The sequence below is a fragment of the Leiobunum rupestre genome, chromosome 1 (assembly GCF_980474605.1).
Source record: "Leiobunum rupestre chromosome 1, qqLeiRupe1.1.hap1, whole genome shotgun sequence".
Classification (NCBI taxonomy): domain Eukaryota; kingdom Metazoa; phylum Arthropoda; class Arachnida; order Opiliones; family Sclerosomatidae; genus Leiobunum; species Leiobunum rupestre.
In genome coordinates, this window is record NC_143384.1 from 77572182 (window position 1) to 77599311 (window position 27130).

The 27130-nt window shown below is 38.4% G+C and overlaps 2 protein-coding genes across 3 annotated transcripts in view; both read left to right on the plus strand.

The window, feature by feature from the left end:
• The first annotated feature begins 11083 nt into the window (after nt 1–11083).
• On the plus strand, nt 11084–15476 carry LOC149966697 (actin 403-like). Of its 2 annotated transcripts, none has more exons than XM_090153795.1 (4): nt 11084–11193; nt 12684–12823; nt 13728–14214; nt 14702–15476. In XM_090153795.1, the coding sequence occupies exons 2-4, from the start codon at nt 12698–12700 to the stop codon at nt 15217–15219; spliced, it is 1131 nt and encodes a 376-aa protein (XP_090009921.1). In that variant the 5' UTR covers nt 11084–11193; nt 12684–12697; the 3' UTR covers nt 15220–15476. The 2 variants fall into 2 exon arrangements, with proteins under 2 accessions (XP_090009921.1, XP_090009926.1); XM_090153800.1 differs by lacking the exon at nt 11084–11193 and adding an exon at nt 12368–12484.
• Nucleotides 15477–21013: 5537 nt separating this feature from the next.
• The window catches only part of LOC149966698 (solute carrier family 22 member 19-like), a 34863-nt gene continuing 28746 nt past the window's right edge, over nt 21014–27130 (plus strand). The window contains exons 1-3 of the mRNA XM_090153806.1: nt 21014–21065; nt 21133–21290; nt 27019–27122. The gene's annotated coding sequence lies outside the window, so the exon portion shown is untranslated. The remainder of the gene's footprint in view (nt 21066–21132; nt 21291–27018; nt 27123–27130) is intronic.

Genomic DNA, 27130 nt, shown 5'->3' on the forward strand with positions numbered 1-27130 from the left:
CAAATTATTAAGAACTGTGTGTAAGAAACTAAGAAATATCATATTTCTGTACGATTTAGTGTAGTCGCGTCAGTTTATATTATCTGGGACCAATAACTAGTTAAATATAATACATAATTTAACTAAATAATGAACCTGATAATTATCAGGGTTACTTCAATAATTTCAGATTCAAATTCCCTGACCATTTTAAGAGATTTTCCCTGACTTTTTAAAACCAAAATTAGACAATTTTTAGCATTATATATTAATTTATCAGAAGTTTATAAATTGATATCAACCAACATTTTATTAGAAAAGTATTATTGCAACGTAAAAAAATTCTCAAAAGTTTAAACGAAAAAATAATAATCATAGAATTTGTCAGATAACTAGATTCAAATTACCTTAAAAAAGTGTCAAGATAAAATTGAATTCCCTGACTTTTCCCGGACTTTTTAAAAATTCTTAAAATTACCTAACCTTTCCCTGGCTTTTAGGCCCACTTTTAAATTCCCTGATTTCCCTGACGTGTGGCAACACTGATTATGATTGTATGTTAAATGGCTATAATTAAAAAAACCTAAAAATTATATTAAAAACGTAACTACATGTATGGGAACTAGCGCTTTATTGGAATATAATGCTAATCCTTAGCCCGAACACGAAAAAAACATCGCTATAATACATTACCCTTCGGACTCCTTCAGCCGAAGACTTCGATGAGCAACCGATGAGCAGCGTGACGTCAAACCGGAAACGCAAAAAGCATTCAGTAAAAAACCGATGTCAGCGGTTACTAATAGGTGTATTCGATGAGAGTTACGTAACTATTTATAGAGACTACATAACTAGAAAGGGGTGAATAACCAACCGAAAAGAGGGAGTCAGAATTTACGGATGGCCCATATCCTCAGGAATTAATACATACTAGCTGCCTCGCTCTGTCATTTTTACTGGTTAATGGGGTTTTCCACACCATTTTTCGGTTTCCCTTTTTCATAAACACTTATCGTGGTTAACAGTAATAGTGAGTGTAGAGAGATGTTAACTAGCTTGACATGAAGGGCTTGCCATCACCCTCCTATGCGTTTTAGCCACCGGCGGCGTTGATTTTTTTCGGCGGCGGTGGCGGCGTGAAGGAGAAAAAATGTCTCCCCCTTTTGAAAATTGAAAAAAAAATTCCAAAACGATTTTGAAAGAAAAAAAATGAGTTACGTAGGAAAACTCAAAAAATTTCGGCGGCGGGAACAAAAGTTATCAGCGGCGGCGGCGTTGGATCGGGCTATTTTATTTATTAAAATAGTCACAGTAGCTCTTAACCATTAGGTCAAACTTATTTGGTTATTTCTACCTCTCCTCGAAAGCAGGGCGGCCTTCACAGTTTTACGGGCCCTACGCAAAGTCTTCTAATCTGGCCCCAATGTAGCATTTCATTTTTTAGGTATGGAAACCTACCTTTAAAATTCGGGCCCTTCGAATGTATGGGTCCCTAAACAATTGCCTATAATGCCTATTCTGCTACGTGGCATGCGTAACGAGAGTATACTGTTATAATCACCTGCTTATCCATATTTGATTTGATAAAATGACCACAAGTAGCCATTCTCGGAAAACGTTTCTACCTAGCTGACTCAAACTATTTACCATCACAGAATCGGAGTAAAAGAGCGTCATAGAGCAGCGTTTCCAGACGTACCATAATTATGGTACAATTGAATAATTCAAGCTTGGAATTTAAGCCGTACCATCATTTTCACAGTGTGCTATATGGTACGCCTTTTCGCAATAAAATTAATAAGGTGTACCAAAGAATATAAAGCCCCAGGAATGGAAGGTGTAGCTCCGTCTAGTGGAACTTTTGCGCCTCTCGTTTTTAAAGAGCGACCGGGTTGCGGTAACCTTTTCCGGTTACTCTGATTTGCTTTGCCGGAAGTTTCTAGCACAGCCAAAACACGCGGCCAATTTTAACAATCCTTCCATTCCTGGGGCTTTATATTCTTTGGGTATACCATAATTTCAATAATTCTGATAGGAATAATTTTCGAGCAAACTTACATTTTACACTCATGTTTAGCTCAAAAATGTTATTAATAGTCTTTAAATAAAAGATCATTCATAGCTGATTAAATAGTTTGTGCTGCTGCGACTGGACATATAAATGGTTTGTCTATGGTTTATCTTTATATTGCCAAAGCTGAAAAATTTCTATGCATAGATCTGGCAGCATTTTTCAACAGGGGGGCAAGACAGTCAGAGAGGGGTTTATTTAAACGCCTGTTGCCTTTGTAACAATTAAATCTCGATGTTCCCAACGGCAATATTTCGTAGTTTTATCATGAAAAATCACTTATAATTTTTAAAAGCTCACTAATCTCTCAAAACAGGCCTTCATAATGGAAGTGAAATAATTTTGCCAAGAATTCAATAATTTTGGAGCTTGTATACCATAATTTCTTTTTTTACCTCTGGCAACACTGTCATAGAGTTATGCTTCTTATCCTACTCCAAAATTTAGGAACAGGCGAAAAGAAAGCACGTATAGTAATGCAAAGAGAGTAAAAGTATTTCCCAAGACCTAAATGTTCTGTCGAATATCTAGTAAAAGTTTTTCGTTGAATTATCCAACCGAATTGGAAGCAGCAGACGAATTTGAACAGCAGACTACAATTCAGACCAATCACTCAATTTACACCGATTGTTCGAAGGGTAAAAGTGTAAGCCCTTCGCCCCTGTGTAAACGAATAATTTTCGTTTATTGCTAATTCAAATAACCATCCAATGAGCATACATAAAGCCATTAAAAATCCTAAAATTATAAAAAGTTAAAAATCAAAATACTAAAATAAATAATTATTGATTAAATTACTATTTTAATTGTCAAGAAAATTTTAATATAAAAATTAAGGTTAGAATGTGATTAAATCATGATTAAAATATTTGTGTAGCTTTTCAGAAATAAAACAATGAATAACTTTAAATGATTGAATAAATATTAAAAAGGTCTGAATCGCGATTAAAATACTAGAATGCTAACTAAAAATGACTAATTCGTGAATTAAAAAGATTCAGAAACTAGCAATGGTACCAAGAACGTAGTCTAAAAAATACGCGTTATTATCCGATTAGTATTTTTAATATAGCGATATAGGTAAAGTGATTTATCAAAAAAAACTCTAATTAAATACACATGCCAATAAATATTTAAAATGGCAAAAATAGCTTGTCAAAAATATATTTATTCAAATGTTAAAATAGAATACGATACTATATCGTATCAAATACATAAATAACATAAACTAACAGTTCCATTAACACGAGATTAAAAATATTTGTATAATATAATATTAAAATAAATTCTTACCAGGACCGATAACTTTCGCGAATATACTAAATGTGAAATGAGCGTTCGCGGCGAAAAACTGAACTCATTGTTCGTTCTGCCGACGACGAAATAGCGCCATGAACACAAAGAATCGTCTGCTCGCCCGATGCCTCTTCCCAAATCGTGGCGTTAGTATTTTTAAACTCATCCGCTGCCGCTTATAGAAGTAGTCAGTAAACGATATTAATAGATCCCCCAGTGCCAGCAAAATAGGGCCAAGGAAGGCATCGGGTCTCGTTCCCTTTCCATCCTCACTCCTAACCGAGGCTTAACACGCGCTAGGCCTCGGCCTAACAATTTCCAGCCAGTTCCAGAAGCTATTGGCGTTACGCTGAATTCACGCTCAACTCTCTCCGAGAGAGCGTACTGAAGAAAAAACCGAAGTTGCCAAATGTTTCCAAAATTTGCTAGACTATAGGGTTCGCTAACTGCAACTCCGCATTTCTTAAAGGATAAGCCACTAGAGAGCGGGAAAAACGAGCGGTTACTAAGTTGCAGTTTTCTCAGTGTAGACCTACACGTCTATAACACGGAATTTAAATTATAGCTGCAACTCCGGATAGTATCAATTTCAACGCCAAAATCTAAGCTTTGTAAAAATGTAATGACGAAATTCGAACGAAAGGGGGAGTCGATCCGTAGTTCCAAAATCGTCCGCCGCATTTCCGCTCCCGTTTAGCGTCTGAAACGATCGTTATATCTTGGGAGAGAGGCCTGTGCCCCTGGTCGCCTCCTCCCCCTCTCGCGCCTCTTTATTGCGTCTCTCGGCTGCAGATTTCCCAGCTATACTTCCTCTTCGCTCTATTTTTGGCCTGTCTCCTAAATCAGCCGTCTTCAAACCGCGTAGGAGACTAGCTCTCTCGTCTTCCCTTGGTCTCTCCCTCTTGGCTTGTAATACATGGTTTTTCAGTTCGCGTTTTCCGAGCTGCTCCTTTTAAGGAAATATTTAAGTCTAAAATAGGCCAGACAAGGCTTAGCTTTCCCGACAACGTTTTTTTCCTTCATTTCCGAAACTGTTACGCGCTATTTTTTTTTACGAAATAGTTTTCGCTCATTTTACGCGTGCCTTTCCAAATGTCTACGTCAAATTTAATTCAGTTTCAATTTGCGTATTTCAATTAACTCTTACAGTTAGTGCTAGATGACACACATATTCAAAAACGATCAAATTAAGTTGGTTTCAATCAAAATCAATAATTGGTGAAGAATTTCACTAAAAACTGCAATGGACTGCTAACATATGGGGCACCCTAGAGCTAGGGTGCCCTATATGTGAGCAGTCAATTGGTAGTACTATAAAATCTAGGCCCTAGATGTTTATTAGTTAGAACTAGCCAAAAATTTAAGATGACGCGTGACATCTAGATGTATTTTAATGGATATCGATTTCGTATGTCTCAGAGCGCTAAATATAAACATGAAAGTTCTCTCGCAGTGTCAAATAATTCAATTGATAATAGATTTTGATTTTTTATCATTAATCCTACTAGGGCCAGAAATAGAGCATAAATTGATTGACTTAGTACCATTAGGCAGAATTCTAAATATTAGTATTTGTACAAACTACGCGTAATAATAATAATCAACTAGGCTAATACCCAAGACACCACCCTAAGCCCAAGATAGCTAGCGACTTTTAACGCCTTGAATTCGGGTGGTCGGGTTACAATGCGTAGGAGGGTGGTGGCAAGCCCTTCATGCCACGCGAGCCAACAGCAGAACCCGTAGCTAGCCTACTTGGCGCCCTACTAGGCAAGACACCAAAACTGCGCCCCCTAGTATGTTTTTACTAATTCTGCGCGAATACCCAAACAAATATTTAATATTTCTAAACAAGCTCATCGAATTCGAATATCGATTAATCTGACCAGTTTTTGGGAGGTCTAAATTATAGTCCACTTATTTGATCACATACCAAATCGTTTGTTAAATATAAAAATTTCATCAAATATCAAATGATTTATAACATTTCATTTCGGAAAATGGTTGAAAAAGCTTTAATATTTTAGTTAAGATTAACTAATTTTTTTAAATTAAATTAAAATTCCAAATTTTGCTTTTGGTTTTACCTTTATTTCTATAAATTCTGGTCGTCAATGACCATCCCCGTAATATAACCAATAAAAGACTTAAGCATACAGGTAAACACTGTGACGTTATAAATTTAATGTTTAAGCTAGAAAGCTTTAGTTTTAAAGAAATAACTGCCGGATATTTGGATAAACTATTTGATATTTTGCAAACCTTTTGATATTTGGCAAATTTTCAAATACATGTATTCAATATTTTATTAAAAAATCGAATGTTCGCGAATATTTTGAAACTATATTCCATATGTTAGGATTTTGAACAGGTTTCCCACTATTGTAAGTCCGGGGTGGATTTTAAGGGAGAGCTATTTCGATGTGTGAGACCTAATTTAAACTAGAAACGGACACTAAAATTTTCCGTTAACTCTTTTTATTTGAATTTCACTAAGCCTATTTTTTGTTGAAGAAGAAAATACAACTTTTAACAACCGATTTTTATTCGAGAGTAAGCTTTTGGTTTTATTTCACTCGCGTGCTGCGCGCTAGCGCTCGTAACAAATATAATATACTTATACAATATTTTTATATACGTTTACAAAGCAGTATAATAACGGTTACTTTTAAAATTTAGATAGTTTTATATAGTGTAACGAATAAACATATAATAAATGAAATTTTCTACGCGCACAGTTCACTCTTGACGCGAGTTTTTTAACACCATACAACGAATCGAATAATATTTGATTTCATTTCTGTTAAAATTATTTAAGCTTTTGATAGTAAAACACGGTAGGCAAATTTATGATCGCACGTCTATTGGTGAGCAACAAACTACGTACAGCAATTAAAAGTCATTGGAATTTGATATAGGCCTACTGTAGTCTTAAGTTATATTTTGTTAGTCATGAGTTCTACTCTAGCTAAACTTTTTAAAATTTCCGTCTGCTTCAAATGCAATTATCAATAGGAAGCTTTTAATAAGGGTTTGATTGTGAAATTTTCTGATCGTCTGATGGTTTCAGATTCTGAATTTGACCCATTTGACCTGTTATCTAAACTAATTGCGCATAATTGGTGTTTAACTATATGTTTAACCTTAAAGTCCCAGGAAATCTTTAGCTAACCATAATTAAAAATCACATATTTTGCGACCCTCAGGATTTTGCGCCCTTGGCAAATGTCCCGCTTGCCATAACCCAGCCGAGGGGCTAACCACTCTTAGAAAGTCTGTACACCGATTACGCCGGATTACGCTAAGATTAGCACTGTCAAAGGCAGGGACTTCAAAGATTACGCATAATCCCATTAGTACAGTCAAAGGTACGGCTCTGTACACCGATTACGCGGAGTGATCAGCCCCTCGGACCCAGCTACTGCTCTGGCCAACAGGTCTCTACACCGACATTCACCGTTAACCTCAACACCAGGGCCAGATTAAGACTTCATGGGGCCCTAGGCCCAAGATAATTTTGGTACCCCCTTTCAATAGCGAGCGAAGCGAGCTAGGCGCCTCCTCAATTTTTTATTGAGAAATGGAAGGAAAATTCATTTTGCTGCCAGATTTAGTATGTCGTGAGGGGCTAGGCGGCAGTCCGTCAGAGAATGTGACAATCAAACGTTTTTGGTTCATAGGGGTGGACGCATTTACTAAAATTACTCCGGGAAATATTTTATGAAAAGCAAATGATTCAAGTTTTGTACTTTTATTTTTTTCGAACCCTCTTGGTGCCCCTGGTAGGCTTGGTGCCCTAGGCCCAGGCCTATTCGGCCTATTTGTTAATCCGGCCCTGCTCAACACGTATTTATGGTAAGAGGAAACCGAAGAAATCAATGGAAAACTCTTTTAAACGAAATACGGTTTCAAATGACAAAAAAAATTACTTTTACAATACTTTTAAATTCTATTAATACATTACTATGTATTTAATCTCGCTATTTATTTATCGCAAGGAATATTTTAATAAAAATATTTTGCTAAGCATAATAATACGGAAACCTAACCTAAGCTAAACTAACCTAACGTAACCTTCAGAAACAGTGAATTTCGTCTTTTTAACCAAACCCAATACAAACTAACCCAACTTAACCTGAGCTAAATTAACCTAACGTTGCCTAACTTAACCTACAGATCAACAATGAATTTCGTCTTTTTAACCCAACAAACCCAACCTAACCTACCTAAATAAAAACCACATAACATAACATAATCTAACAGATCAAAGGTTTAACCAACCTTAAAGGGAATATAACCTCTGGTATTTCTGTCGCCCTCCGAGGGTTCCAATATTGTCCGCTGCCTCCCATGGATTTTCACACTTGCGGCGCTGATAATCGCTGATTGTGAAGGGAATAAAGAAAATTGATGTGCAGTCTTTTACCCTGCACACCTTTAGTTTCGACATTGCACAGTAGGTGGCGACTGGAAACGGGTAACATTTCATTTCAATTTACGTTTAACATAAATTTCATAAGATATGGCTCTTTGCATTGGCATACGCCTGTCAAGGATGAAACGGATGGTTCCTGCAGTACTTCTGGTACTCGAATGAGCAAAATTATTCATATAGTCAGAGTCAACACAATATTTATTTCTTAATTTTCGGTGTATTTCCAACAAACGAATATGGACCTTATAGCACTGCTATCTTTTTTGGCGGACTAAGACTGTTCTTGCCTTCAGCGCTGTTTTCAACTCCCAAAATGCGTCTACACAAAAACTCTCCGTTGGGCCTCATACATTTCTTTTGCGTCTACTTAATACTCTCCGTTATGCTTAATACATTTATTTTGCGCCTACCCAAAAAATCTCCGTTAGGCCTAATATATTTCTTTTGCGCCTACCCAAAAAAACTCCATTAAGCCTAATACATTTCTTTCGCGCCTACCCTAAATACCTCCGTTATTCCTAATACATTTATTTTGCGCCTAGCCAAAAACTTTCAGTTAGGTCTAATACATTTCTTTTGCACCTACCCAAAAAATCTCCGTTATTCCTAATACATTTCTTTTGCATTTACACAAAAAATATCCGTTAGGCCTAATACATTTATATTGCGTCGCCGGAAAGATCTCATTTAAGCCTAATATTATTTTGACGACAACGCTCACCATAGCGGCCATTTAGCCCTAGTGGAAAAACCAGCCTTAAGTCTATCAACGTTTAAATATACACCTTTTTCGTCTAGTTAAATTTCCTCTGATTAATTAAGAGACCGTTTTAACTCTTCAGTGGCGTAGACAAAGGGGGGTTTGGACATGGAACCCCCCCCCCCTTGTCTACGCCCCTGAATTGCTCTATTACCTCTTAACAGGGACGCCTTATCCATTAGGCATACTAGGCAAAGTGCCTAGGGCCTCTGAAAATTTAAGATAAATTAGGGCCCACGATTCCACATAATAGGGTCTACGAAGGTCCGAAATGAAGGTAAATGAGATTTTTGCCAATGCCAACTGAAGAGTTAAAACGGCGTCTAAATTAATCAGAAGACATTTAACTAGACGAAAAAGGTATATATTTAAACGTTGATAGTCTTAAGGCTGGTTTTTCCACTAGGGCAAAATGGCCGCTATGGTGAGCGTTGTCGTCAAAATAATATTCGGTTTAAATGAGATCTTTCCGGCGACGCAATATAAATGTATTAGGCCTAACGGATATTTTTTGGACACGGAACCCCCCCCCCCCCCCCCACCCTTAGGCCTATCTTAGACTGCACTAAATTTCCACCCCCTTCTCGAACCCCCTTTTAACATTCACATATTTCGACCCCCCCCCCCTTAACGAATTTCTGGCTACGCCGCAGGAGCAATTTAGCTCGGAAATTTTGGGCCGCCGATAGGATAGCGAGCCTGGGTCCGGTAAAACAATAATTATGGGCCCCGGTAATTTATACCGGATTTACCCTGTTCTTTCTTCGGGCCCGCACAAAATGAAAAAATGCCTAATTTATGTACATCACTTTAAAATCATTCGTGTAGTGAAACTTACCTGTTCTGGGCTGTTTATTTGCGGAGGTTCCCTCTTTATCAATTTTCTTGAAAACAATTAATAGTTTCCGCCTTATTTAATTTAGTCAGCAGTTGCTATCATAAATTCCAGAGAACGCGCAAAAAAGTTAAGGAAGAGGAAGGGTTCGACGTTACTTGGAGAAATGTGTATTTTGGCAATACTTGTATCTCGAGCAATGATACCTTGAGCAATAGCAAGAAATATTTGGCACAGTTTCCCATTTTCTTAAACATTTTTTCCCAACAACATTTGTCGTTCATTTATCTTCTCATTTCTAGAAATTCAAGAAATAATCTGATGAAATTTAAATCCAACCCATGCTTAAATCCTAATTATACATAGTATTTTTTATTTAGAAACTTAATCTTTAGCGGTGATTTGTATCGGCTAAAATATATTTAACACAATTCATTTGTACTGGAGACATGCATAAATAAATTAAATTCTGCATAATCATTGAGATTATATAGAAGGCTTCAAATTTTGTGTCCCAAAGAAATTGCAATAAACTTTAAATATTAATTTTTCACTGCACTTTCTCAGAATATTTGTTTATCACCAATAAAGTCATATTTAATTGTTACGTTACTTTAAATGATGGTGAAAGCGTAAACTAAGAAAAATAAAAATACAAGGACAAAAAGAAAAATGAGCCTCAAATTTTTGCTTCCAAGTTTGGAAAAGTTTAAATATAGAGATGCAAAGTAAATACTTAAAACCTTTTGGACTTTACGGTATTTAAATCATTTCATAATTATAACGAAACCCACTACTTACTTAACTTATATTGGTAAAAAGACATAGTCTGAAAAACCTTCTTTCGCATCAGGTTTTATTGAAACACGTGAATGAACTAAAAGAATTTTTAACATCTATGTGTAAAGATATGAAAATATATGGATAAATAATTCGTTTTGTGATTGTATCAATCAGCGTTTATCAAGTACCATAGACAATGACAAATCAAAGGAAACTATGAAATGGGTGATTTGAAAAGATATTCCATCATGCACCGTGTATATCTCTAAGGAGACCTAAAAACGAATTGATTTTTAGACAATTACTCAGCTATCATGCTCGCGCCATATCTGAATATATACGAGCGTTCAAAAACGGGCGATCTCATGGTCATTCTAAGTACTTGTAGGGTCACTTTGGTGGCTCTTTCAAGCTTCTCTGATAGTGACAGCGAGGGAAACAAGGCGGTTTCTGGTCCACTTAGGAATCCATATGCCGTCAATTAATCCATAATTGATATCATCATATCAAACTCTGGCTGTCTTTAATCCATAGTAGTAAATAAAGAGGTTGCCTCTAGTTCTAAATGAGGTCGCAAGCTCGATTTCTGGCATACCGTGGCCCGCTCGTTGTCTGCGAATCAAAAAAGAAGAATAAAATGGTCTAGCACGAGGTACTTCCATTAGATTCCAAGGTCCTTAAACTCCACGTGCCTCTCGAGGTAAAATCTGTTTGGCGCGGTGGCCGCTGGAGGATTTAGTGTCGCTGATCGAGGCTGGCGTATTCGACCTTCCGGCCTATGTATGGGTGGCTTTCCTCTGACTTTCGGCGTAGTTTTGGCGCGAGGCACTACTTATAAGGGCTTGGAAGTTTCGCGCGGAGGGGAAAGAAGAGCTCGAAAGGGGGCCTGGCCTGACTACGTCACGAAAAGCTCAAGTAGAAAACCGACGTCTCGGCTGCTCTAGCGTTCACTTTCGTACTTGTTACTTGCCGGAGCAGAATCGTTCCGTTAGCGTGCACTTTGTTTATCTCGGAAAAGGAACACCAAGTGTTCGGTATGGATTATTACCAATCGAAATATACCGCGTTCGGGATACCGTCACCCTGAGTCTTCGGGACAGACCCGGCTTAAGCCCCCAACGGACTTCCTTCGACGGCTTTTCAACCATTCCGGATAGAATAGAGAAGTATTTAGTTTTCGCGAAATCGTGAATTGTGATAGATACCAGCGGATTAACCATCAGGATGGCAGATAATCGATTTGGAAGTAGTCTTTAATGTTTCACATGGGAAAAGAATAGGATACAGCATGTCATGCGACGAAATTAAATGAAAAGAACGGAAGTTGTAGCTTGAGATTTCAGAAAGGAACGGAAGTTGTAGTTTGGGATTTCAGAAAGGAACGGAAGTTGTAGTTTCTGATTTCAGAAAGGAACGGAAGTTGTAGTTTGGGATTTCAGAAAGGAACGGAAGTTGTAGTTTGGGATTTCAGAAAGGAACGGAAGTTGTAGTTTGGGATTTCAGAAAGGAACGGAAGTTGTAGTTTGGGATTTCAGAAAGGAACGGAAGTTGTAGTTTGGGATTTCAGAATACTTAAATTTCTTTATTCGGTAAATGTATTCATTGACAGTAAGGAACGAAAGTTGGAGCTTAGCAATTCAGCATAGTTAAATTTCTTTAATGGGTAAAGTATTCATTGATAGTAAAGTGATAGCTTAGCAATCAAGCATAGTTTTATATCTTTAATGGGTAAAAGTATTCATTGGCAGTACGGGAAGGATATGTTAGCTTAACAATACAGTGCAGTCTAAAAGTAATCTACTTAAACTAAGAAACGAAAGCTTTAGCTTAGCATTAGTTAAATTAACTTGATCGCACCAGGAAATTGTACTATCAAAAAAATAAAACAAATCTGATTAGTGGGTGTAAATGTTCGGTTATCCACTGGTATAATCATAGCAAAAGATTTTATCGAAAAAAAACCGTGTTCGAGTGGGAAACGGACTAATCTTTATTTTTAACTTCTAAAATTTCTCGGTTGGGGTATTTGAAAGTCTTAGGTAATAATTCGGAATCCCCCATCTTCCCCCCGCCTAGGGTTCGGTCTTTGCTATCCTCTCTTTGAAATCCCGCCTGAGAGACACGGAATGTCTCTACTGGGGTCTCTTCTCTCCATTTAGGGAGATGCTTGGCCCTGTTGCCAAAAATGAGACGCGCTTCGATTCTATTTTTGGGATCCCTTCGAACTCGCGGCTCTCGGGTCTCGCCGACGATAACACTTCATTTCGTGGATAGGACGGAAGCCGGTCGACACGAGAACCTAGCTACTCGTTGCTTGCCTTATTGGTAGGCGAACTTTAACAATTCAATTTTAAACTATTCCCCGGTTAGCGTATTCGCGACAGTTATCGACAAACGGACTTAGATCTTTTCTAGAAATAATTTTCGCGTTTCGGACTTCATTAAACGGTTTATTTCCTACGGGACGGTTTGTGGAAGGTTTTATTAAGATGACATTTTCTTTACTTTTTTTCTTCCGGTACAGTTCTGTAAGTAAATATGTGTGACGACGAAGTTGCTGCTCTCGTTGTGGACAATGGCTCCGGCATGTGCAAGGCCGGTTTCGCCGGAGATGACGCTCCCAGGGCTGTCTTCCCATCCATCGTCGGTCGCCCCAGGCATCAAGTACGCATCAAGTACCCTCGCCCCCTCCCCTTAATTTCTTCGAACTTAATTAGCCATTGACTATTAAGTCTTGAAAATTAGTCAGCGATAGACTAGTACTATGTGGGGATTTCAACTAGCTAAAAGCCTTCTTAAGGAAATCCTGATATCTCTGATGGAGGTTTGAGCATAGGTGATTGATAGCAGTTGAGGTATCGATATTAATTTATTAACAATGCTTCTATAGCTAGAAACCAATATCAATTGAAATTTATAACACTTTTCTACAGTTATCTAATCAATTTAAACCTTTTAATTATCTCTATTAAAATTTACTCTTAAATGAACTAAACCGATTAATAATAAATAAATACCTTTAAAAACCCTTTTTAGAGATACTAATTTTTTTAAATTGAATTAACAGTAGCTACTTTATAGAAGAAATTTTATACTACACAGCTTAAGAAGTTTAGTAATAGATAGCAATAATTAACTAACAAAACTCAGGTTCACAATATCTAAAATTAGTAAATAGGATAAATGTATTGCTAAATTAGTTATCACGATGTTAGTTAAAGCGTTAAAAAAGTTGATAGTAATGTTAGATCATTTTAGAACTAAAATAACCTTAGGAAAGGCGTTACTCTGTCCATTAGAGAAATTTCTAGTAATATTTAGACCATTTTAGAGTCATGTCTAGTACGTTAATTTTCAAGTTAAAATAATCTTAGTGAAGGCGCTACTCTGTCCGTTAGAGAAATTGATAGTAATTTTTAGACCATTTTAGAGCCATGTCTAGTACGTTCCTTTTGAAGCTAAAATCACCTTAGTGAAGGTGTTACTCTGCCCGTTAGAGAGTGTATTTTCCCTGACCGTTTAGGGGTCCGTATGGACGTCCTGTTAATTTTAAAAATGTCCTTTCCAGGGTGTCATGGTCGGTATGGGCCAAAAGGACTCCTACGTAGGAGATGAAGCCCAGAGCAAGAGAGGTATCTTGACCCTTAAGTACCCAATTGAGCACGGTATTGTCACCAACTGGGATGACATGGAGAAGATCTGGCATCACACCTTCTACAATGAATTGCGTGTCGCCCCCGAGGAGCACCCCGTCCTCTTGACCGAGGCTCCCTTGAACCCCAAGGCCAACAGGGAGAAGATGACCCAAATCATGTTTGAGACCTTCAACACCCCAGCCATGTACGTCGCCATCCAGGCTGTCCTCTCCTTGTACGCTTCCGGTCGTACCACCGGTATCGTCTTGGACTCCGGTGATGGTGTCTCTCACACCGTCCCCATCTATGAAGGTTACGCTCTCCCTCACGCCATCCTCCGTTTGGACTTGGCTGGCCGTGACTTGACCGACTACTTGGTCAAGATCTTGACTGAGCGTGGTTACTCTTTCACCACCACCGGTAATTATCACGATCTTATTCCCAAAACCTTCAGAGGGTGCCCCTTTAAATAAATATCAATTTCAATTACGGTTAACCATTTTATATCGATAGCTTATAATTAATGAAGATAGTGGACTTTTATTTAAAATGTAAACAAGGAGAACCCGTGACGATGTTTTATTTCTGCATTTCCCTTTCTTGATAGTTGTAATTAACGATTTATCGGGTGGGGGGGGGGGGAACCCGTGATGATATTTTATTTATGCATTTCCCCTTCATGATAGTTGTAATTAACGATTTATCGGGTGGAGGGGAACCCGTGACGATATTTTATTGATGCTTTTCCTCATCATGATAATTGTACGTTATGTTATTTGGTGGAGGGGAACCCGTGACGCCATTTTATTGATTATTTTCATAAGAGATAAAGTAGGGACCCCCGTGTCGTTATTTTATTAATGTTTCATGGGGCAGATAATAATAACTTTTTTCCTGCCATTTGCAGCTGAGCGAGAAATTGTCCGTGACATCAAGGAGAAGCTTTGCTACGTCGCCTTGGACTTCGAGCAGGAAATGGCCACCGCCGCTTCCTCCTCCTCCCTCGAGAAGTCCTATGAGCTTCCCGACGGTCAAGTCATCACCATCGGTAACGAGAGGTTCCGTTGCCCCGAGACCCTCTTCCAGCCATCCTTCGTAGGAATGGAGTCCTGCGGTATCCACGAAACCGCCTACAACTCCATCATGAAGTGCGACATCGATATCCGTAAGGATCTCTTCGCCAACACCGTTTTGTCCGGCGGCACCACCATGTACCCCGGTATCGCTGACAGGATGCAAAAGGAAATCACCGCCTTGGCTCCCAGCACCTTGAAGATCAAGATCATCGCTCCCCCGGAGAGGAAATACTCCGTCTGGATCGGTGGTTCCATCTTGGCCTCCTTGTCCACCTTCCAACAGATGTGGATCTCTAAGCAAGAGTACGACGAGTCCGGCCCAAGCATTGTCCACCGCAAGTGCTTCTAAACATCTCGAGTTCCACACCGTTATATTTATTAAAATTTCTATCGCTGGGGGATTATCGAGGGGTGAGATTCGGGCGATCGTTTTTCCCCTCGCGCCACGCGAAAACAACACACGACATTTGCCGATCCCCGCCAAAAATAAAAAGCCCCCCAAAAGTGCCTGTAGATCTAATGTTAATCGCCCCCTGGACTGAGTCCTGGATCTGGCACTGAAATGTATTTTAAATTAATAAAAATACACTTTTTTGCTTTGTCTTATGTTGTGCACAATTGTTTCAAAGAACGTGAAAATAAAAATTTATAAAAATTTTATTACACTGAACAAAAGTACTGTTTATGATGCAATACATATTGCAGCTATTACAACTCGCCGTGGTAAAAAAAACTTTTATAGTTTCGAAAGCACGTAAGACTAAAAACAAAGATTTATATCAGAATTAATATATTTCGTACGAGGGAAGTATCCATCTAGCCCAATAAAGTGAAACATCTTCCTTCGCAAGCTCGAGGCCATTTTCAGTGCGATTAAGTAAAAATTACAATCTTTATTTAAAGCTGCACTATTTTGTCTTCCAAAGACATTTTCAGAAATCAATGGGAACTTGCGAAGGTATTATTAAAATAAATACCATTAATTAAAGGAATTAAAAGTCGTTAGATGACTTGGGCCTAGGATGGAGTGTCTTCTGGGCCGTGCAGAGGTATAATGAGGCCCGGCTCAAACTTACTCGCGGGCCCCTTCGATTTGCACCCCTCCCCTTGAGCCCTGAAGTTATCTTGATTTGCACCCCCCCCCCCTCTGCACGTCCCTGAGTGTCTTCCCCCTTCCCGGAAGAAAGTGGGAAAGATTACATAACCGAAGACGGAGGGACGTGGTTTTTCTTCCGGAACTCACGAGGCGAATAGGGTGCTGCTGCTTATCCTCTGCTAACACGGATAAATCCTTGGTTGTACGAGTTCACCCGTACTTTTTGCTAAAATTAGAAACATATTCCTCCGAAATGGTGTCTATTGCCAAAACTATAAAGTAGTACTTTTCTATAGAACAGTTATTTAAATATTTTAGAGTTTGCCTTGTTGTAAAAACTGTATGTTTAATCGGCACGTGAGAAGGCAACGTCTTCACCCGTAGGCATTTTCCATTCCTACTTTCTGCTACACCAAGAATATATTTATACTTAGAGAGAATAACTATGTGGATTCGCTCGCATCTTGGATTAACAATAGTAGTGCCTACCTGGATATACCACTTCGAAGAAACCTGACAAGCAAATGACTTTTGCGACAGCAGCGCCGCTTCGGCGAAGTTGACGGAGAATTTCCGAAACTCCCGTAACGCGTAGCCTTCTACAAGGCAGAACCCGTAACAAACACTTAGCAAATGCACGCGGAACGCTAGTGTGATATATCCAGGTACGCACTACTATTTTTAATCCAAGCTGGCATCATGGTCGAATTTTCCCAATGGAAGGAAAAAGTCACAGGCGTGGGCTTCAATCGCGTCCTTAGACGTCAGTTCTAAGGAACCAATAAGATACCGGGGCTGATTTGATTGAACTTAGGAACTTGCTTTCCAAGGGTGAGGAAGATTGGGAGCCACGCTAAAAATCCGAAAAATTGTCTCAACTTAAGTTATTCTCTCTAAATAGAAATATATGCATTCTTGCGGAGTGTCGTAGATAGAAGGAATAAGGGCGTAGAAAAGGGAGCCCAGCTGCAGCTGCTTCGTCATCAGGGTTGGATTAAGGCCTCGTTCACACGGAAATAATTAAAAATGTTTCTATCGTTTTCTCATTCTGCGCTCCGCCTTCCGCAGTGCTATCAGAAATAGAGAAAACGGGGGAATTGGTTCGCGTGTGAATTAAGCTTTAGCACTCTAGAAGTTTTAACAACCACGTCGGGAGTTCCTCGACGTTCGAAGAGAAACATTTTTTAAAATCAGTTTTCCGGCTAACGCAATCAAGTAGTTTTGCCATCGAATTTTAACAAATTGCACATCTTTCGATAAACCAGGGTACCCGATGAATTAAAAATGACGTTTGAACAGTATTAAAGCAGGCGTTATGTATGGTTATGACTGTTGTCAAAATACAATTATATTTTTCTTCGTGTGCCCGGAAGTACCTCAAACGTTTCTCTTGCTATACTCTAGTCTCGTACTTACATTTATTTCGCCAAATTCGTCTAAACTGTACAAGGCCTGAGCCGCTGAGCGTATTTCAATTCAAACAAGTACGCTGCCAAATAAATAATAAGTGGTCATAATAAATAAATTATAATTATCAGAATTTTTATTTTAACACTATAAATATATTACGACTTGTCACGTAAGCTCGACAGAAAAAAGGCGTCGTCTTGATGTTGTTAAATATTCGACTTTGAAGCAGACATGGGCAAAATCGCTAGTGATATTTAGAGTTTCACTCTCACTCAAGAGTGCGAGTGGAACGTTAATTAAAAATGTTCCATCTTTCTCACTCTCGCTTTTCGTCACTCGCCGAGTGCACTCTTCCCCAAAGAGTGAGATTTGTCAAGTTCACCAATTTCACTCGTATTCTTGACGGGAAACTTGAAAATTAAGGCAGGAAATTTAAATTCGGTCCCAAAAGTATATTTTAGCCTTCTTTGCCGCTTATAGATGGCACCACGCTCTCCAGTAAAGTCTTTAAATTAAATATAAATCCAAATTTCCCGCGCGTCTTTTAACAGCCTTGAAAATCGATCAGAGTGAAAAAGTTGACCTTGACCAGCTTCACTCTTTTCGCGCGAGCTCACTTGGCGAGTGAAAAAAAGTGAAAACTCTACTCTTACAAGTAGAGTTTTTATTAGCGATTGTAGTGAGAAAAGCGTGGGGTAATACCACTCGCCAAAATTCACTCCGAGTTTTGCCCAACTCTGCTTCGAAGAACCAATGGGAAAAGTAAAACGTCTAAAATGATCACGTGAAACCCGACGTTGTTTGCTCAAACTACTAGAGTGTTCTGCTTAACCTCTCTATAAAGGGCAGTGTTCCCAAAATACCACTTTTTACGAATATTGTGCTTACCCATGGTAAATAACGGTAAATATGGGTTTTTAATCTTTAAATTTTAAGTTCCTATTAGGTTATTTACATTTCAATGTTTTTGAAAATTCCAGTTCTAAATATTATAGTTTCCATAAACGTAGATTTCAATTTTAAATATTGTAAATAATTAATGGAAGTTTATTATTAACGTTATTAACCATTACTTAGCACTGGTTAAATAACACCTATGCCCGAAACAAGTGTCCCCATCTAGCGGTCAAAGTGAGAAGCTCACTTCGCCGTTGTATTTTCGTCAGCTTGACAGACTGCTGTAGCTTCATAAGAATACATAGGTTTATTTTTTGTTATTATACGGTAGAGTATAGCTTTCGTGCAGGGTTGTCTTATTTAAAATTTTTAAATTAAGTTTCACTTTGAAAAAATAATAAATTTATACAATATATTATATTTAAATGTATTTAAGGAAATCTACGAAAGTAAATTCTAATGCAAAGAGTCAATTCAGAGCAAACTAGATTAAATTTAATTTTGAGTTAATAATTTAATTTAATTTAATGAACATTAATTTCCAATTTAGTTTTACATTGTCGCTGCCCTGAAATTATTAATGGAATTTATCAAGAAAAACTAGCAGAAAACTTTGACAATTAATAAAAGCAAAAAATCAACAACCCTGCTTTCGTGATATCATATGTAAGATAATTCATTATAGCATAAGTGGATCATTCTCTCTAAGTAGACAAATTCCGGGTCTCGGTCGGGTATCTTAGTCTGGTTTTCGTGACGTCAGAGCTTGTATAGAGAGCAAACTGCAGAGATAAAACTTTTGAAAATATGTCGGCAGAGGCGCCACCGAGTGGTCAAGACAGCAACTAAAGGGGCGTTTACTCTACCCTTGGATCTGAAACTGACCTTGAACAAATATGGTATAGGTTTTTTGGGGGGGAAAATTCGCGGAGCCAACCCCCAAAATTTCTCTCTCTCGGCCCTCGAGACACGTTCCAGACGTGAAACGTACCATAAGAGATGTAAGAAACGTTAGATTCGCCAGTATAAATTCAGAGTGAAGTTGAGGTGATACACAGTATAGAGCGGTTGTAAAGGGCAGCCAGACCGACCCCGACAAAGACTCTAGTCATAGGTAGCATTGCGTTTTGTCTACTTAGAGAGAATGACCCATGCTTTTTCCTATAGAGAAAAAAAACGCGCCTAAAATGGCGGCCATGTCCAAAGCTAGGAGGTGATACTACTCTATGCAAGTATCATTATTTATAAAGTCAAATTTACGAATAACGATGAGGAAAAACTAATAGCGTCTGCTTTAGCCTCTACCTATCTAGGTTTCGATGGCGAACCAAAGGGGGCGTAGCGGTAGTTTTAGGCCCCCAATTAGTGGACCATAAATGGAAAATTCTTATATTACTTGTGCCATTGGAAAGGTTACCATGGAAACAATATCTCGTTTGCGCGAGGACCGAACTTAACTATAGGCTGACGAAGCCAGAAAGATATAAAATGTAAAGAAACTATTATGAATCTGGGATACTTTGTTTTTTATATGTGATAGGTGCAAAGTTGCGTGGCGCCTCCTAGAAAATAAACTGGTAACAGACCTGTGGGAAATTTAAATGGACAATTTCGATAACCAATTTCAAAACGTAATTATTTTAGACTTCGTGGAGTTTTTAAGATTTTATTTTAAAAAAGTAGTTTTTTTTTCATTTTTTAAACTATTTACTTTTTTACTTAAAGTAAAACAACAGACGCTTCAATAAACCATCCCGGAATCATCCTCCCAGGAAATCGCCAAGAAGTAATATTTCCGAGTGCCAGGACCTACAAGACACTGTTTATATAGTGCTTGCTAAAATAATGGAAATCTTTCACCTTTACGGCAGCAACAAGCGTTCCCTTTTAACCAGGTAGCTTTTTAGACATATTAAGGCTTGGCAAAAACATGACGTTCTGTTTACAGGTGAAAAGTTTCCATTATTTCCACAAGCACTATATAAACAATAACTTGCGGGTCCTGGCTCTCGGAAATATTACTTCTTGGCGATTTCCTGGGAGGATGTTTTATTTAAGCGCCTATTATTTGAATGCATTTTAGACTACACGAACCTAAAAATGAATAAAGCTTGTGCCAGTCCTGGCTAGACTACTGCTTAAAAAATACTTTCATTGCTTTGAACAATACTCACGTTCCAAATTTATGTGAGCTTTCAGTACATGTGGTGCCAGTCATGATATGTTGCGAGAAACTCTTGATGAAAAGATTTATGATTTCATTATGTTCCTTTACGTCGTGTAGACACAGTCACGCGTGTTACCATAATTAAAGGCCACATATAATCTAACTCTAGCTTAGTAGTTGTGTATTGTTTTTCTCTATATAAATTTAAAAAAATAATTACGCAGCTGCTTGCCACATGATCTGGTACTTATAACGCTTAAGTTTTTCTTCAGAGATATCCCGTGAACAAAGTTTTATTAAAGATAATACCTTTATGGCATACTTATGAGTAATTATGTTACATATGGGGATACGAATAGCGCAAACAGAAGTACATGTATCAAGCGTCGCGTTTGCAGGTGTTAACTCGACACATGTGAAGTATCGTCAACCGTTGACGCAGTCACGGGGCATTTCATCTACATCAACATTCACTGGCGACGGTCTTCAAATAGAACTCGTGACTATTAAAAAGAGTCCTTCTATATTAGAAATGGATGTGACCAAAGTGATCGGGCAATTCGGTAAATTTCAGAAGCGACTACTAATGGTGAACATCTTGAAACAATTCGCGATCTCAACGGTGGTAAATAATTACGTATTCGTGTCTCGTAGTCCTTTGTTTCAGTGTAATGATTCTTCGGTGATATTAGACGAATTGTCAAACCAAACACGGACCTTCAATGACAGCTACACTTGCCACCTTCCAATATTGCATTCCAATGTGGACGATTCCAATTCGACCAGCCAGTTCGAGATATGTGACAATTTTGTTTACAAAACACCGCACCGATTTTCAATTGCCCAAGAGGTAACATTTTGGAATGAACAAACTTAACTTATCTGGAAGTTGTAATAAAACGGGCGACAATTTCAACCCATTCTTAGGTCTTTCATTCTTAAACTAAAAGCTAGACCTTTCCTGGCTAAGGTTATACTCCCTTTAAGAGCTACTTTTGTATCATGAAATGCGTATTTAAAGGGCCACACTGGCGTTTGGATTTGACATGTTTCAAGCGCTTGTTTCCAGAATAGGTTTGGTCGTATTTGCTACCACGTGCTAAATTCGGGACGAATTTTTCAAACGCCGGTGTGGCCCTTTAAAATGGAGATGATCGTTTCAAAGGTCATAATCAGGGAAATGTTATGTTTTTGATAGGCACGTGTGGTAGAAAATTTGACGTTTATCGTGACGTATGCTCGCGCTCGATGACTTTGTTGAGGCTAAGTCAATCATGTATTTAATTATAATTTGCCAGTTTCAATAACATTACCGCCATCTATCGGTTTCAAAAATTCACCATTGAATAACACAGCGCGTTCTTAAAATTAGTCTCGCGCGAAAGTACCATCCTGGCCAATCGCGATAAAATAAAAGTGCGTGTCAAAACTATTGAAGTTGTGTGTACTTGTGGTATTTGAAAATACTTTTACATTATTGAAACTGGCGAATTGGGAAGAATAAAAATGTTGAAACGATTTCCGGGTATCATGGTCGAATTAGCCATGTCAATAGAGGGGGAAGGGAAACCGTCACCGGCGTGAGCTTCATTAGTCCTTTAAATAAAAGGTCAGTCAAAGCCGATTATAGAGGTTGTGCTGCTGCGACTGGACATATAACTGGTTTGTCTATGGTTTCTATTTATACTGTCAAAGCTGAGAATTTTCTATGCATAGATCTGGCAGCATTTCTCAACAAGGGGGCAAGACAGTCAGAGAGGGGTTTATTTAACCGCCTATAGCGGAAGACGTAAGATTTTGCGAACCAATGACATACCGGACTTATTTGAATTTTTGGGGGAATTAGCTTATTCCTCGATGATGAGTTGAACTGACCGCAACGCTAAAAATCGTCTCAATCATGGTCATTCTCCCTAAGTTGGAGTGAATGCAATCTTGGTTATGTTATGAAGTAGTAACATGTTCCCGCTAAGCTTCTCCTTCGGTTATAAAATCAACTATTGTCTTTTATGCTTACTTATAATCTGCATTTAAACTTTCCAACGTAGTGTAACCAGAAATAAAACATCTTCAAGGAAATTGCCAAGAAGTAATATATCCGAGAGACAGGAGCTGCATGTTACCGTTTATATAATTCTTGATGAAATAAAGGAAACTTTTCACCGGTACGGTACGCATCAAGTGTGTCCTTTTAACCAGGTAGCTTATTTTGACATAATAAGGCTAAGCAACAATATGACGTTCTCTTTACTGGTGAAAAGTTTCCATTATTTCAACAACCACTATATAAACAGTAATTGCAGGTCCTGGCTCTCGGAAATATTACTTCTTGGCGATTTTCTTGAAGATGTTTTGTTGAAGCGTCTGTTCGCAAAATTTCAGAGGTAGTACGATTTAATATACAGGGTGTTTGAAAATGTTATGCAAAATGTTTAAGGAGTTGTAGGGGTGAGTTGATAAATATGCCGGTTTATCCCCCATTTTCGTACGAATACGATGAGTTAAAAGAGCGACAGAGAGCTTCAAAGTGTGGTCTACTAGCCCCTAGAAATAGGCTGTAACAAGCACAAAATCAGCTGAACATTGTGGCAACCCGTGGTCGACATACTTCGTTCCTGTTCTATAAGACGAACAATACGTTTGTAACGAACCAGTCGCAGATAAGATGGAGTAAAAAATTAAGTAACGTACCCAGAATGTGCCTGTCTCACGTAATCTACGATGGACATTGCTAAAAGTCCGTGAGACGGGGATGCGCCGGTTCGGGTACCTTTCCTGTTACAGACGTTGAGCAGCTAAAGCATTGCAATCCGCTAGTCCATACACGCAGTAGCGGCGCTAAGGTTTTTCCACAGGCGGGCTTATTATTTTGTGGCCCCAAAGAATTTTGTGGCCCTTACAACTTTACTACTTTAGTGACCCCTTATAAATTTTCCAGGAAGTGAGAAGAGCAAGATCGTTTAATTGTTGCGGCTCTCATCGCGTTTACTGAATCCCCTACTGACTTTGTACGTGACCTAGAAGGGACACGAGCATGCTCGGGGTATTTCGCTAAATTCCCTTAGGCCCATTTCTTTTCTTTCTACTGACCATTCAACTTTCTCTCAATTTCTGCTCCCTTCCTCCCGAATCTGTTCTTGGTCTACTATCTTCTCGAGTGAACGAATTGATTTTTAAAGATTTATTTCTAGAAAAACGTTTCTTGGCAATAAAACAAATTTCTAGAGATAAACAAAATTCAAACATCAAATATGTGGCCTCGTAATTATAAATATGTGGCCCCTCTCAGAAATGCAATGGGGACTAAAGCCCACTTCAGCCCACCCTTAGCGCCGCTACTGCATACACGAAATGATTATCCGCCAGTTCTTCCGAAGTGAGCTCCATTGTTGCAGTTTGAAAGTGATGAGAAATCGCGGTCCATCTCGACTTTAAATACTGTTTAAGTTTACTTTTTTTACGCTGGTTACCTCGATTTGTTTACAAAGTACTTTTTTACCTATCACACGAACCCAAAACCTTAATGTTCGCATTTCCCTGCTGCTTGGTTTTGCGCTTGTTGCAGCCTACTTCCAGGGGCTAGTAGGCCACACTTAGAAGCTATTTTAACTCATCGTAGGAAAATGAAAAAAAAACAGGCATACTTTTCAACTCACCCCATACAACTCTTTCAAATTTTTGCATAACCTTTTGAAACACCCTGTAATCAAAGCTACACCCAAGGGGGCGGGGGGGGAGTTAACACATTAACCTCACAACTTTGTTTGTCTACGTCACTGTATTAAAGAGTTGGCTTTCTAAAAAAAAGCTGGGTTAAAGCATGGACACTGTATCTCTAACCGGTTTCAGTTGCCGACTTTATTCATGGGCTTTACCACGATCATAATTTCCAAAAGTGTTTTAATTCCTATACTTTCCAATGCTAAAGATTAACTGAATGAAGCTACGGAGATGGACTATGCACCCACTTCCTTGTTTGTTCTTTAAAACGAAGATAGATGGCGGTAGCATTTCAGTACAGTGTTTAAAAAAATCATTAAGCTCGTTAGCCTTCTCTAGTGCCCCGTTAGTTCCCGAAGCTCTCACCAGGCGTCACTATTTCAACTTTTGAACTTCATTCCCTCCCCAATGAATTCCCTCCAAACTTACCCTTCGCGACTGACATTCATTTCAAAAACGCTTCCATTTACACACTTTTGCTACTTATTTAACTATTGCCATTAGTCTGTTCTTTTTATATTCAAAATATAACTGAAATCGATTTACGATTAATTTGTTATCAATTATTAGCTTTATCGCTATTGATAGATTGTTCATGAATAGATGTTTCTATAAATGAAAATGAAAAAGGAACACAACAAAGAAATGTTACCTCACAACAACCGAGCGCTTTATTAGTATAATCATAATAAGGTCCCCATAAGTAAAGGTCTAGCATAGGGGCCCATGGTAACGGCGTTGTCCTGGAGATAAGAAAATTAACGTACTACGATAGGGCAGTAGCTACATCTTTTTCACGACAGGGCAGAAAAACGTGTCCCCAACTCCCAACTCAATCAATATAGACGTTAATTTGGGTATTTATCGTTAACGGAGAATAGCGCTGCAAACCAGACGAATTTATCTAAGTTTCATTGGGCACGTGTTTATTATTTGGATAGAAATCTTTAAAATACTTGACACTACGGTGCTACAAGCGGCGCTGCTGTAGAAGCCCTAAAGTGACGTACTGTCTGTACAGCATGATCATCAGACCACTGCTCTCTTATGCTGTCCCATGTTCTCTCGGAGTATACGGTGGCTAACAGTGATGGGCATTCTCCTCTCACCGTGAGATCAGTGAGAGCAATTGAGAGAAGGTCACCTGAATTAAACGCTTTAAAAGTCGCTCGATGACTTAGGCCTAAGGTGGGGCCTTGGGTATTAGCCTAGCTGATTATTATTATTATTATTATTATTATTATTATTATTACTCTAAGCTTCCAATGGAGAGGAGCGTGTGAGGAATTGATGCTATTGCATGTGATAGAGACCTCCAGTGGCGGAATTTGGAATCACCGAGTGAGAGGTACAGTCGTGGTAAAAAAAATCTTTTCCCATAGCGTTACGCGATTTTCGAGGCGTCTTAAAATGGTTCTTATTTCTTAACCTAATTAAATATAGTTAATAAATAATAAATATTAGCGAAACGGCTTCAGAAAGGATCGAAACATAATCTATTAGCGTTTTGAGATATACTGGAACTTTATTTTCAAAGTAAAAAAGGGGAAAAATATGAAATTCTCGACATGTCTTCATGTAAATTATTTACTAATATTTATCAATCTCTTGTATAGTGCCGCTTGTAAGAACCTTTACTTTTACCAATGCTTTAAATCACAGCTGTAAGCTACCAGCTGATGCAGGACGCGGAAAATATATTCGCCGACTCGCCGAAGCTTAAAAAACTATGTCATATTTTCCCCCTTTTTTACTTAGAAAATAAAGTTCCAGTGTATCTCAAAACGCTAAAAGATTATGTTTCGATCCTTTCTGAAGCCGTTTCGCTAATATTTATTATTTATTAACTATATTTAATTAGGTTAAGAACCAATTTAAGACGCCTCGAAAATCGCGTAACGATATGGGAAAATATTTTTTTACCACGGCTGTACCTCTCACTCGGTGATTCCAAATTCCGCCACTGGACGTCTCTATCACATGCAATAGCATCAATTGCTAAGCTATGAATTTAAGTGAGAGGAGAGTGAGTGGAAATAAGATTTTTAAAAGAATGTATTTTTAGTGTGAGCGAGGTTAATTTAATTAGTGAAATGCGTTGAGAGGAGATCAGCTAAAAAGTTAGATGGCGGTGGTGAGTGGAGGTGAGTTTGAGTTTCGATGTAAGAAAAGAAAACAAAGGAAATATAAAAACCTGGCCTTCTTGGAAATAATTATGTAATTTTGGCCAATTACAAAACCCAAAGACTATAAAGAAGTTAAATACAGTAAATCTAATGTGACCACCGGCCAGTGATGGTCGTTGTTCTTCCCCTGTGAGAACAGTGTGAGAATCTGAGAGGAGGTAAGATGCCCAAAACTTCAAATGGAGAGGAGCGTGAGAGGAGTTTCACAAAGTACGCGTTTCAGAGAGAGGAGATTGAAAGGAGGTATTTTACGACTTCCATAAACGGAAAAGAGCGTGAGATGAGATCAGATTTTTCAACAAAACTAGCGGGAGTGTGCGTGAGGTTAGATTAGTCCATGGATTAATTAGCGAAATTCGATGAGTGGAGTAGGTTAGAGGAGCTGAGTTTGAGTTTAAAATTTTAGAAACGGGAACGGGGTGGAGTGAGAGTTATCACAAAATTTTTAAAAATTCCCATCACTGGCTAATGATAGAGTGGAATATTCATGGTTTCATCTAGGTTTTCCTTTTTCTAATACGTTGAGAGGGCAGGTGTTTCTCCCCCAACTAGCCTGGAGGAAAGTCCCAAAAGCAAATTGCTTCCATGTATGATAAATATAGCGTTCTGATAACACAAATTCATTTACTTTTGTTATAACCATTCGTAATGATTGTATTTGTTTATTTTTAGTGGGGCCTAGTGTGCTCGAGGCAATGGCTCGTGTCTGGCGGCTATTTAATTTTTTCTCTCTCCAATTTGTTCGCTTTCATTCCTTGCGGTCTTTTTTCCGATAAGTAAGTGT